The sequence below is a fragment of the Humulus lupulus genome, chromosome 6 (genome assembly GCF_963169125.1).
Source record: "Humulus lupulus chromosome 6, drHumLupu1.1, whole genome shotgun sequence".
Classification (NCBI taxonomy): Eukaryota; Viridiplantae; Streptophyta; class Magnoliopsida; order Rosales; family Cannabaceae; genus Humulus; species Humulus lupulus.
This window is the reverse complement of record NC_084798.1, coordinates 219,393,670-219,407,730: the sequence shown is the minus strand read 5'-3', so window position 1 is coordinate 219,407,730 and position 14,061 is coordinate 219,393,670. Positions and strand designations below refer to the sequence as shown.

At 32.6% G+C, this 14,061-nt stretch overlaps 1 protein-coding gene and 2 long non-coding RNA genes across 3 annotated transcripts; 2 read left to right on the top strand and 1 right to left on the bottom strand.

Annotated features, from left to right (window-relative positions):
* The first annotated feature begins 2,596 nt into the window (after window positions 1-2,596).
* On the top strand, window positions 2,597-3,398 carry LOC133784530 (uncharacterized). Its single transcript, XR_009871392.1, has 2 exons — window positions 2,597-2,760; window positions 3,015-3,398. It is a non-coding gene; the product is annotated as an uncharacterized LOC133784530 (long non-coding RNA).
* A 1,885-nt stretch (window positions 3,399-5,283) lies between these two features.
* On the top strand, window positions 5,284-6,081 carry LOC133784529 (uncharacterized). Its single transcript, XR_009871391.1, has 2 exons — window positions 5,284-5,442; window positions 5,697-6,081. It is a non-coding gene; the product is annotated as an uncharacterized LOC133784529 (long non-coding RNA).
* Window positions 6,082-7,750: 1,669 nt separating this feature from the next.
* On the bottom strand, window positions 7,751-13,372 carry LOC133786107 (receptor like protein 23-like). The gene is made up of 5 exons (XM_062225323.1): window positions 13,304-13,372; window positions 12,660-12,744; window positions 9,871-10,118; window positions 9,268-9,775; window positions 7,751-8,919 (listed from the first exon to the last, which is right to left on the bottom strand). The coding sequence occupies exons 1-5, from the start codon at window positions 13,370-13,372 to the stop codon at window positions 7,751-7,753; spliced, it is 2,079 nt and encodes a 692-aa protein (XP_062081307.1).
* Window positions 13,373-14,061: the final 689 nt, after the last annotated feature.

The window sequence follows — 14,061 nt, the reverse complement described above, 5'->3', positions numbered from 1 at the left end:
TCTTTTGCTATAAACTCTTCATTCAAAGGTTGGGACTGCAGCATCTGCTGCCAATGCATCATCGCTTCATTCGCTTGTCTATCTGCTGCTTGAATATCCCCTACGCCATTTTTGTTCAGTTCTTTCAGCTCACATTTAAGCCGTTTCAATTTACTTACTAATTGATACATTGGTGTACCCAAGATTGGTATCTTCCAGCTATTCAAACATTGTTGAAATCCATCCAAGTTTTGCCACATCCGAAAAAAACGAAACGGCTTCTTCCCCAATTGTACCTCGGGATACACAGATAACATTGCTGGGCTATGATCAAAGCTTCCTTCAGTTAAAAAAACAGCTTCAGCATTTGGAAATCTGTTGATCCATCTTTGATTCGCCATTACTCTATCTATTTTAGAGTATATTCTGTCTTCCTTTCCTTGTTTATTGTTCCATGTGAAGAAGCATCCGGAGAACTTGACATCCTCTAATTTACATCCCTCAACACAGTCTCTAAACGCTGAGGACTTACAGCTCTTTGTACGTTTCCCAACTCTCTCTTCAGGACTTAAAATATCATTAAAATCACCAAGTATTAGACATGCATCCCTTAATCCTGAAGCTATCTTAACCAAGTCATTCCATAATCTGGTTCGACCTCCTTCATCATTCAAGGCATATACAAATGTAACTAAAAAACTCTCCTTATCTCCCAAAGCCCATACTTCCAAATGCATCATCTGACTTGTACACCATAAAATATTCACAGTAAACTTCCTTGGGTTCCAACTGATCATAATCCGACCACCTGGATGCCAAGCATTATTCGATGAGAAACACCAATCCTTGAACATATTCACATAAACTTCCCCTATCTTCCGAGTTTTCACTCTTGTTTCTAGGAGCCCAACCAACCCCACCCTTAGATTATAGATCAATTTCTTAACCTCACATTGTTTATTGTGGTTGTTGAGACCCCTAACATTCCAGCTTAAGATCCTATCCATGAGGAATAGGAGGTACTCCCCCTCCCCCAGTGATATCTCCTAATAGCACCTCACTGTCCTGATTTATCTTTGAGCATTCACCTGAATCTTCAAGAACCTGAAAATTATTAGCCAATTCTGTCACACTTGCCTCAGTTTGCACCCTTTTCCATCCTTTTTTAACTTTCTGAAAACCATCTCCATTTTCCCCAGTATCGTTTGCTATTGGAGCTTTACCCATATCAGTTTTTTTCTGTACCCATATCTGTTTAGTCTCTATTTTTTTCCTGCAAACTGAAGAGTGGTGGCCCATCCCACTACAATTACCACAGACAACAGGAAGCCATTCATACTTAACCTTCACTTCAATTTCCTGATGAATCTCATTCAGAAATGATAAGGTATCAGGAAATTCTTGACCCATCTGTACTTCAATCAACACCCTAGCAAAACTGAACCTGTCTTTATCTTTGGTTATTTGATCAAGCAGCAGTGGTGTACCCAGTTGTCCAACAATTTTGAATAAAGATCGCTCTCCCCAATACTTCAAATCCAAATTGTGTAGTTGAACCCATATCGGAACCGAGCATACATCATCTTTTGAGTAATCAGAGTAGGCATCCCATGGCTTCATCACCACTGGTTTTTTATCCAGAAACAGATAGCCTCCATTAAGAATTTCGTCTCTAGTGTTTATGGCCTGAAACCGAACCAAAAACACACCTGGAGCCAGTAGCCCAACCTTGTCCACCCCTTTATCCTTCCATTTCCTTCTAACATATCCATCAAAAACATTGAGGGGAGGATTGGCCCCTAGAACATAGCACACTAATGCAGAATTCCAAAAAAGGATCTCATCCTCAATATCAGCCAGATCTATTTTTACCACTGATTTAGACGTCCCTTCCTCTGCCCTCTTCTTCCCAAAATTACCATCTAGATTCTGACTGGAACCTAAAATTGGGGAAGAACACTGCATACCTGAGCTTACTTTCAATGCACAACATTTGGTAGCCTCTAGAAAACTGCCAAATTCCTTACGTATTTCCTGCTCCGGATGGAGTCGATCCAAAGCATCACTCGGCGAAACGTTACTCCCGTCATTCTCCATTGAAAACAGAGAATCATCATTATCTCGTTCATCTTCTTCATCAGCAGAAACTTCTAGCGCAGTAACTCCCAAAATTTCATCCACCGATTTTGTTTTGAGAACCAAGTCCGAAGAGGTAGGTCCTCGTTTTCTCGTCGCCTTCACCACCGGCGAAATCTCCACCTTCTTCCTGGCTTTCCCCTGCTTCTTTTGCCCCTTTGCCATAGCTCCAGCGAAGACCGCTGAGAGGAATCGAAGAGAGAGCCTGTTTAAATCGATATAGTGTCCCACTCATTAATATTATACTACAATTTGGACTATACATGTGAGTAATCGTAGTATATGTGAATTTAATATTATTATTATTTAAGATTTTTGTAAGCACAGATGATATTGTAGCAGACTTGAATGTTGATCCACGGTTTCTTTTTATTATATAAATCTATGGGCTTTCCATGGCTTTATTTCCTCTGAGTTTCCTGCATTGACAGACGACGTCGTTTTCATCATTTCTCATCTCAATCACTCTATATATATATATATATATATATATATATTGATAAACAAGGCAATATAAGCAATTAGCAAAAAATCATAATAATATCAAGATATGAGGCAGCTATTATGGATGGTCTTACGCTTCTTATTTGTTATTCTTATTCTGTCTCAACATCCCTCCTTTGCCGCTCCCGTCCGCTCCTGTAGGTATATTTTTCTAAATTTAATACACAATTTGAATTAATTATTATTTCTCCTAATATTTATAGTTGAATTATTGTTTATTAGCGGAATAAATGCTCATATTTTTTCTATAGAGTTAACAATTAATAACAAAATCATTAATTGTTGTAACATTAGGTATTAATGCTATAGATTATCCTTAGTTTATACTTTTTTTTATATATCACGTATATAAATGTAAGGAATATAATTATATATTCTCTTTCTCATGTTTATAGTAAAGAAGATAATGAAGAACGAGGTGCTCTGGACTGTTCCCCAAAACGAGCTCCTCCACCCCCAGCAGGAGGTGTTGGTGGAAATCATTAACAAGAGACACTACAAGAAATAATAATTTTATACACGACTCTATCAGGGCGATTCTATGTCGACTCTAATATTCATATTTATATATATAGCTATTAATCATGATGTTGTGAAATTTTATCATATGTCAACCGATTATATATGATAACATTCGTTCTACCTATTTCGTTTGATGTGGGAATATTGTGTTTTACTATTTTCATCACATGTGTGCGTAATGTATTGCTCTGCAAACTCTTCTTGAATAACTATTTTCACAGTTATATTCTTCTCAATAAATTTTTGTCATTTTATTTCTTCTTCAAGTGATATATAATTTATGAGATTACATAAAGTATAATGAGCAATTGATTTAAGAAAATAAAATATATTGCAATATTTATGCCCTCTTTTTTATTATTTTATTCACTACAACAATTATTAATTTAATTTCATAATGCGTAATTATAATGCAAGTAAAAAATCATTATAATATATAATGTATTATGATAATTATATATGCGCACAATTCAAAATCAATAATTAATTCAATTACTCAAAAATGTTGATCAAGCATTAATAGTAGCAACTAATAAGCTTTAAAACCACATGAATGAATAACACTTCAAATTGTATTTAACATCTGAGCAAAATATCAATATGCCTTTGATATTGATATTGACACCGAAGAAGTTTTAGTTTGAAAAAGTTGTGCAGGTTTTGAGTAAACCACCATAAAGTGGCCATCTTACTCAATTTCTCGTAGCACTACTCTTGCTTTTGGACATTTGATAATTATAAAGTAATATTCTCTTGAACTCTATGATAGTAATCTTGTTCTATGTTGTAAATTAATTATAAAAACATAAATGGAAAAGAAACTCTACGATATTTAGCTCCATTTGGTTGCTCTTCTCACCCATTCGTTACCAAACGCTTTTCCTTCATTAGACTTTAAGTGTTCTTTCTTAAAAATATATATTGAAACTTTAATAAAATCATCAAAATAATATGTAACAATGTTTAACTGAGTTTATTCTTCTCAGCGAGAACGGTTAATTTTTGTAAAGAGTAGTTCCTAATATATAATGCACTTATATCTAAATATGTTTTATTTTTATTATTTAAAATTTAACTGATTAGTTATAATAGTTTAAAGAAAAATATTTCAAGATTGTATATTCAAATTTTAGTAGGAAATTTAATAGGCTTGTACGAAATTGTGTTCATCTTTATTTGGTGTTGAACAAACAAGAAATTGAAGAAGTAAACAAATGAGGAAGCGAACAAATATATAGTAGTCACTTTTGAGTCTATGTTGGTTCGTTTTGGTGTAGTTATCATTAATAGATTAAAGAAGCGTCGTAGAAATAGATTAACTATTACTTTGTGATAGAAGTACGTATGAGTTTATACCAATAATCTAGAAATAAGCATATATAGTACTTTTTTTTTTTTAAAAAAAAAAGTATTAAAGTTTAAGGTGATTTGAGAAACAAATATCTTGGTCTCGATGCTTGTTTCTTGAAAATTAGATTTTGCTTCGTAATAATAAAGACGTACTATACGTATTTCTGATGTCTGTTAAAGTTGAATATGGTGCTGAAAGGAAAGAGCCATGCTACTATATATTCGATGAATTCATTTGTTTGTATATTAATTATTAATTATTAAATATTGATGGGAGAACTGATAGAAAGCTGAAGAAAAATAACTAACTAAATATAGTATGAAACAATGAAGGAAAGAAGAAAGTAACAAAATATTTAAAGCATATAATAAAGGCTAAACTGGAACACATACAGTACAAGAAAATATACTTGTGATATGGTTTAGTACATCAATATAGAAAGGTGCGCATATATCGCATCGACCACATGCTTATTAATACAGTACAAGAAATGCGATGACTATTCAAAACCATAATATACTACTACAAATATAAACAACACAACAACATTTTGGTTCCTTCTCGCATCAGTCCCTTATGCTAAAGGTCTCCACTAACCAGTTGGGCTTTCGGGCAATGACAATTTTTCCAACGAACCACCCAATTAAGAATCCACATCCATATCCTACTGCCACAACTTTCCATGGTTTCTTTTTAATCCATGGCTTCATTAATTTCCTCTGAACTTCCTGCATTGACAGACGACGTCGTTTCCATCATCTCATATCTCAATCACTTTATATATATATATATATATATATATTGATAAACAAGGGAATATAAGCAATTAGCAAAAAATCATAATAATATCAAGATATGAGGCAGCTATTATGGATGGTCTTACGCTTTTTATTTGTTATTCTTATTCTGTCTCAACATCCCTCCTTTGCCGCTCCCGTCCGCTCCTGTAGGTATATTTTTCTAAATTCAATACACAATTTGAATGAATTATTATTTCTCCTAATATTTATAGTTGAATTATTGTTTATTAGCGGAATAAATGCTCATATTTTTTCTATAGAGTTAACAATTAATAACAAAATCATTAATTGTTGTAACATTAGGTATTAATGCTATCAATTATCCTTAGTTTATAATTTTTTTTATATATCATGTATATAAATGTAAGGAATATAATTATATATTCTCTTTCTCATGTTTATAGTAAAGAAGATAATGAAGAACGAGGTGCTCTGGACTGTTCCCCAAAACGAGCTCCTCCACCCCCAGCTAGAGGTGTGGGTGGAAATCATTAACAAGAGACACTACAAGAAATAATAATTTTATAGACGACTCTATCAGGGCGGGGCGATTCTATGTCGACTCTAATATTCATATTTATATATATATATAGTTATTAATCATGATGTTGTGAAATTTTATCATATGTCAACCGATTATATATGATAACATTCGTTCTACCTATTTCGTTTGATGTGGGAATATTGTGTTTTACTATTTTCATCGCATGTGTGCGTAATGAATTGCTATGCAAACTCTTCTTGAATAACTATATTCACATTTATATTCTTCTCAATAAATTTTTGTCATTTTATTTCTTGTTCAAGTGATATATAATTTATGAGACTACATATAGTATAATGAGCAATTAATTTAAGAAAATAAAATATATTGCAATATATATGCCCTCTTTTTTATTATTTTATTCACTACAACAATTATTAATTTAATTTCATAATGCATAATTATAATGCAAGTAAAAAATCATTATAATATATAATGTATTATGATAATTATAATAGGGCACAATTCAAAATTAATAATTAATTCAATTACTCACTAATGTTGAGCAAGTATTATTAGTAGTAATTAATAAGCTTTAAAACCACATGAATGAATAACACTTCAAATTGTATTTAACATCTGAGAAAAATATCAATATATGATGCCCATTTTAATCTTTGATATTGACACCGAAGAAGTTTTAGTTTGTAAAAGTTGTGGTTTTGAGTAAACCACAATAAAGTGGCCATCTTACTCAATTTCTCGTGGCACTACTCTTGCTTTTGGACATTTGATAATTATAAAGTAATATTCTCTTGAACTCTATGATAGTAATCTTGTTCTATGTTGTAAATTAATTATAAAAACATAAATGGAAAAGAAACTCTACGATAATTAGCTCCATTTGGTTGCTCTTCTCACCCATTCGTTGCCAAACGCTTTTCCTTCATGAGACTTTAAGTGTTCTGTCTTAAAAAAATATATTGAAACTTTAATAAATCATCAAAATAATATGTAACAATGTTTAACTGAGTTTCTTCTTCTCAGCGAGAACGGTTAATTTTTGTAAAGAGTAGTTCCTAATATATAATGCACTTATATCTAAATATGTTTTATTTTTATTATTTAAAATTTAACTGATTAGTTATAATAGTTTAAAGAAAAATATTTCAAGATTGTATATTCAAATTTTAGTAGGAAATTTAATAGGCTTGTACGAAATTGTGTTCATCTTTATTTGGTGTTGAACAAACAAGAAATTGAAGAAGTAAACAAATGAGGAAGCGAACAAATATATAGTAGTCACTTTTGAGTCTATGTTGGTTCGTTTTGGTGTAGTTATCATTAATAGATTAAAGAAGCGTCGTAGAAATAGATTAACTATTACTTTGTGATAGAAGTACGTATGAGTTTATACCAATAATCTAGAAATGAGCATATATATAGTACTTTTTTTAAAAAAAAAAAAAAGTATTAACGTTTAAGGTGATTTGAGAAACAAATATCTTGGTCTCGATGCTTGTTTCTTGAAAATTAGATTTTGCTTCGTAATAATAAAGACGTACTATACGTATTTCTGATGTCTGTTAAAGTTGAATATGGTGCTGAAAGGAAAGAATCATGCTAATATATATTCGATGAATTCATTTTGTTTGTATATTAATTATTAAATATTGAATGGGAGAACTGATAGAAAGCTGAAGAAAAAGAACTAACTAAATATCGTATGAAACAATGAAGGAAAGAAGAAAGTAACAAAATATTTAAAGCATATAATAAAGGCTAAACTGGAACACATACAGTACAAGAAAATATACTTGTGATATGGTTTAGTACATCAATATAGAAAGGTGCGCATATATCGCATCGACCACATACTTATTAATACAGTACAAGAAATGCGATGACTATTCAAAACCATAATATACTACTACAAATATAAACAACACAACAACATTTTGGTTCCTTCTCGCATCAGCCCCTTATGCTAAAGGTCTCCACTAACCAGTTGGGCTTTTGCGCAATGACAATTTTTCCAACGAACCACCCAATTAAGAATCCACATCCATATCCTACTGCCACAACTTTCCAACCAAATTGAAAAGGAGAATTTCTCTCTTCTTCATAAGAAGGAAGTGGTTGTTCCAATGCTGGCTTAGAGTCTCCACATAAGTTTGGCAGCGGAATGCCACATAATCCCAAGTTCCCCTCGTAAAAGCTACTATCAAATGTGGTGAGATGGGTGTCTGGTATAGGCCCTGAGAGATTGTTGTACGAAACATTGAAGTATTGAAGGAAAGAGAGATGGTCCAAGTCACTTGGGATCTCTCCTGAAAGAGAATTTTGAGAAAGATCTAAGGATTCGAGCTTTGTTAGATTAGCCAGTGATGTTGGAATGCCCCCTTTGAGAAGGTTGTTGGATAAATCAAGAGCATAAAGCCCTACCAAGTTTCCAATGATTTTATGAATTTCTCCATCAAATTTATTGTTGGAGAGATTTAACACTGCAATAATATTTTGGATCTTTTCATAGTGTAAACGTACGCCTTTGATTGCTATTGTAATGTCGAAATAATATTCGTAAGTTGACCAACCATTATTTGTTCTGATTAGCAAAGGGATTGTCATCATATAAGAAGAGTAGTCGACAAGGCTTGTACTTCTCATGGTCTTCCAACTCTGAATGTATTTCAACGGCAGTTTTCCAACAAAGTTGTTGTAAGATATATCTACAATACGCAACTTTGGCAAATGAAGGTTTGTTCTGGGCTCTTCTATAACTCCACGGAATTCATTTTTCTGCAGCTGAAGAATTATTAACTCTGGGAGAGTCCCCAGCCAATAGGGGAAAATATCATTCAATTTATTGCTTTCCACATTGAGGTAACGAAGCTTCTTACAATGAGTAAGTGATTTCGATAGTTTTCCTTCAAATTGATTGTAACCTAAATGAATGATTCTTAGTTGGTTTCCCTTTGTAAATTCAGGAATGTTGCCAGAAAAAGAGTTATTCCTAAGGTCCACTATCGATACTAACTTACTAAACTTACCGAAGCAATGTGGAAGCTCACCACCCAACTTATTATTGGAAAGGACAAGGACTTTCAGAGAACTTAGATTGCATATTGCAGATGAGAGTTCCCCTATTAAAGAGTTTCAAACAAAGGATAAAGTGAACAATGTTTTTCTACTTACTTCCAACATCCAATTCGGTATTCGACCATTAATATGGTTATGATCAAGATGCAACATCAGGAGATTTTTTTGATGCATAAGAAAATGAGGAAAGGTTCTTAAGTTGCAATTGGACAAGTCTAGTTCAGTGAATTGTGGAAAATTTTCATTTATCCCAGAACTAAAAATCAGTGAGAGATTGTTTTGGGAAAGATCAAGCATGGTGAGGTTTTTCAAGATAATAAACATCTCAAAATCCAAAGAGCCACTCCAATTATTTTCAGAAAGATCGAGCAAAATGAGTTGGTTCAACTTACTTATTGAAGATAGAATCGCTCTTGAAAAGTTGCAGCCGCTAGCCTCAAACCTAGTCAAAGACGCAAGTTTCTCAGCTAGTGATGGTAGATCCCCACAAAAGCGAGTTCCGCTCAATAGCAGAGATTTGAGAGAACTCCTCTGGTTAAGTACTAGAGGTAATCTTCCACTGAGATCTTCGTTAAACCGTACAGTAAGAAGTTGTAAATTCGGTAGCTGAAAAATATCAACGGGGAATTCACCTTTTAAATGGCAATCCCTCAGGAATAGGGACGTCAAAGAAGATAAATTTGCCAATGATTTAGGAACTGTAGATGATATGTAAACATGGCTGAGACAAAGTTTCTCAAGGCTTGTCAAGTTTGAAGTCAAGCTCTCGAAGATGGGCTTCTTTAGTTCCAAAAGACTTTTTCCGAATGGATCAGTGTTATCGCACAAAGAAAGATTTAACAATTTGGATAGTTCTGAAACTTCTGAGGGATTTGGCCAGAGAAGAAAGAATCTACTAGGCTGAGAGAGGTGAGATTAGAAAGCCGTTTGATAGCATTGGGTATTTGAGAGTAGTTGAAATCGTTGTCTGAAAGATCAAGTCTTTGAAGGTGAACCAAGTTGAAAAGGCTACTATTAGAGTCAAGAGAGCCATAGAGATAGCTGCTACTGAGATTAAGGCTGATGACATGACCTGTGATCTCATCGCACTCGACACCATGCCACATACAGCAATTTCTTGACTCTTCTTTGTTGGTCCAGAAGGCAACCTTTGAATATGCCTGAGGATCAACAGAAGCAGAGTAGTCAGTAATAAAACTCTCCTTAAACTGCAATAATGAAGACCTTTCTTCATCACGGCAAACTGGTTGCGAGAAAGAAAAACGAAATAATGTAAGAAAGAGAAGGATATATGTGACATTTAAAACAAAACTACTGCAACTGAAGCAAGGCATTGATGATCCCATTTAGTGGTTTTATGTTTCACACTCAGATGAGCAAGTATTGAGACTTGTGCTCTTCTATTTATAGGATAAAAGCTTTAAACTCATTTTAGCTACTTTTCAAACGCAACTGGAAGATGACACTGATTAGTAACTAATTAATTCCCTATTAGAATGAAAAATATATGTTAATAAGTCAAGTCATCTGCCTTTATCGGAAAATGTTACACGATAGAAGTTGCCAATATTTTTTTCCAGTTGTTTTGATGCATGTGAGACTAGTCATATTTCAATTGTCAATTTAGTATGTATTCTACCATATATACATGTCAGGGACAGGTATAGATATTTAGAGGAATCTTGAATATTTCAACTAAAAGATCATTGGTTCTTCTTCCATTAATTATTGATTTCAAAATTGAATTTCTTCAACGAAATGAGAAAAAATGGTGGGGCTCTCAGTGTTCTCGACTTTTAAACAATTTTCGGTGCGATTTTTTTTTGTGACCGTGTATATTATAGATATTTAGAACATCGGCGCATTTTTTAGAAGATTATAAATAGTTGTACAATATCGAAAATTAGGTTCAAACATGTTGCACGCATGACTAATTTTTTTATGCACGTGGAAAACAATATGTTTGAATCTAGTTTTCAGTACTATAAACTATTCGGAATTTTCTAAAAATTTGCATGATCCTTTAAACAACTACAATATACACAGTCATAAAAAAAATCCCGCTGAAAATTATTCATGAGTCGAGAACATTGAAGAGTCCCACCCCGATACAGCCACAACCATGGGATCAGTTTGGGGACCTCATGCTTGAATGATCTTCACAACAGCCTTATATTCCTTCACCGCCACAGACACAACAGCTGCCGCCGCCACTGCCACAACAAAATGTTGAGATGCGGATAATTACAATATTGACCTTAATGATTTTATTTAGTTCTTAGTTTATGTATTTTGATTAAATTGATAGTCTATTTATTTTTAATGACTATAGTGATATTAGTTAGTTTGATAAATATTAAAATTATATATTGATTTTAATAGTAGTTATGTTTAAATTAATTAATTGGTTATTTTGTTAAAATTTATTATGAATTATTTTTAAAAATATTTAAATTTAATAAATATTAATTTATTTCAAATTATTTTTTAAAATATATAATAAAAATATTATTAGCGGGTGGATCCCGCAACTAATAATGTTGCCTCTGACATAGGTATTAGCAGCAGGCTTCGCTGCTACTGTCCGCCGGTAATAATATGTTATTAGCGGCAGGACATTAGCGGCGGATCCCCGCCGCTAATTCTAATTACCGGCGGACACCAACCTTATTAGCAGCGGACCTTCCTGCCGCTAATTTCCTTTAATTACAATAAATTAAAGAAATCATCACTTTGATGCATTTCTATATTACAACACATTCTAAAAGAAATCATCACTTTAATAGAGTTCTCAAAAGTGAGTTATTTTTTACACATGCTAAAATTTGTACTAAATTTTACTTAAGATATAGCATAAGCCAAATTAGCATACAATAAATTTTGTTTTATGGACGTTTGGGGACCAGCCCCTCTAATTTCTTTTGATAATTTTCAATATTAAGTTGTCCCAGTAGATTATTTTTCTATATATTTTTGGCTTTACCCTCCTAAACACAAATATAATTCAAAATGCTTGTTGAAAACTTCTGTACCACAACTAGAAAAATAGTGTAACAGATGATAGTCGTGAGGCCATCAGTTTTGGACATTTTCTTAGGATATATAGCGATATGTAATCTTTAGAGTTTTGCGGTGACCACTCCCATATGCATCAGAATGTATGGATAAGAAGATTTGATCATATTGAAAAGTCTTATTGAGTTTCTTAATTTCATATAGCATATATTGTGACAATCCTAATTAAGTCTTGTACCATCGAATACGTGGCTAGACCATTCATGTCTACAGATGCCACCACGAAGATTAGATTGGGGTGTGTGTGGTCAGTAAGGTTTTGAGCATGACGTACATATATATATATTGAAAAGTCTTAATACACTTATTCTGTTGTGAAATTCATTTTTTAATAATTACCAATTAGTATTTAATTAGAAGAACTTAATATATTTGCGGAATGTAGAATAAATTATTTGTACAGAAAATGATTCTATGATTACCGCTCGACAAGTTGTCACAATACAGTAATGAACCAGAAACGAAAAAAATAAATAATCAACACTTGAAATTTTTATGTGAAATTTTTATGTGGTTCAGAAATCAATTCGGATAATTTATCTCTATGGAGCCACGTCAAATTAATTAATTACTAAAGAATCAACAAGTACAAAAATATATTCACTTAAACAAAAGAAGACTCATTCGTAAACTATTGCTGCAATCTTATTGTAATTCTCTCTACAAATCGCGGGTTTAGATGAAATGTTAAGTCTCTTCAAAGAACAACAGATGCTCTCTTCATCCCGAAGTGATGAGACTTGAAGAAATCTTCTCTTGAAGACCCTTGGGAACACATTCACAAGAGATGCTACCTATTACACAAAGAACAAGATAGATACAAAAATAAAAGTGCACTTAGGATAAATACAATGATTAGTGTGAACAAATTAATCTTTACAAAAAAAATAATGGCAAGGCATTTATAGCTGAGAAAAATATCCACGATCAGGTCTTCTGAAATCTTGCAATTTATACAAGAATATTTATAAATTTCTTTAATTGAAAAAATATACCAAACATGTTGATTCTATTCCGACTCTAGACAATATGTGTAGAGACGTGTTTTAGTATAGTTATTTTTTGTTCCATCACTCTATGTTGTAGATAAATTATTCCGTAATAACAAGGGCAGCACAAAATACAAAAGACTAGAATGACACAATTTTTCTACTGTAGTTAGGGATATGGACTTGTTTCCCTCAAACTAAGTTGAGAGATCTTTTATGTACATATCCCTATTAGAATGAAAAGTACATTTTCAGTCAAGTCGTTAGCCTTGTAAGAAAATGTATTCAGAAGAATATTGTTTTGAGTAGTGCTATTCACGGCCAAAGTCATATGTTAGTAGTCAAGTTTAACATTTATCACTACATCATCAGGACCGCTATAGAAATTAAGAGCAATGCTGACTGCTTCAACTAGAAGTTCATTGGCTTCCATTATTGATTTCAAGCTTAAATTTCTTCGATTAGGTTAAAAAGTGTGTCCTATCATACACTATCATTTGCCTTTGCAATCATTGACCTAGCACTTTCTCAGTTAGTCCACAAATTTTAATGGAATTTTCCAAATGCTTATATAAAATAGACTTTTCAAAATGTTATTCATTACACATATGGTTTTTGGTTTTTAGATATATAAGACTTGTAATTTAAGGTGACTAATACCGTATTAGGTGTAGTATTTTATATGTGGTTGAATTGTAAATTAAGGTCCTACTTATATTATAATTTATTAAATGATGTTGATAACCTAAAACAAATATAAAATGATATATTATGTGATGTTGGGTACTTTAAATTGATTTATGGCAATACTATGTGTAGCTTAAAAGACATTTCAATGTTATTTTTTGGAATATCAAGAAATTGGTTGTTACTTGATCATGTCGAGATTTGTTTGAAATTCAGTATTTTAGTGTCTTAAGTAAAAAAAACATCAGTATATTTGAGAAATAATTACTTACCCACAAATTTATATTCCAAGAATCCTCAAAATGTATGTTACTTTTGGTATTGTGTTTATCTTTACAAGGTAACCGAAGTTATGAAGGTTTTTCTGGTGTTAGTCGTGCCGTCGTTGTCGTGGGTGGTGGTGTTGGTTGTGCCGTGAGGTGAGAGAAAGTGAAC

What these genes read in the sequence shown, in the direction of transcription:
- LOC133786107 (XM_062225323.1), bottom strand. Translation starts at nt 13,372, where the DNA reads ATGGAAGCCAATGAACTTCTAGTTGAAGCAGTCAGCATTGCTCTTAAT. An exon ending in TCGGGATGAAGAGAGCATCT is followed by an intron (nt 10,119 to 12,659) that starts GTTGTTCTTTGA and finishes TCTCGCAACCAG; the next exon opens with TTTGCCGTGATGAAGAAAGG. An exon ending in ATAGTAGCCTTTTCAACTTG is followed by an intron (nt 9,776 to 9,870) that starts GTTCACCTTCAA and finishes CACCTCTCTCAG; the next exon opens with CCTAGTAGATTCTTTCTTCT.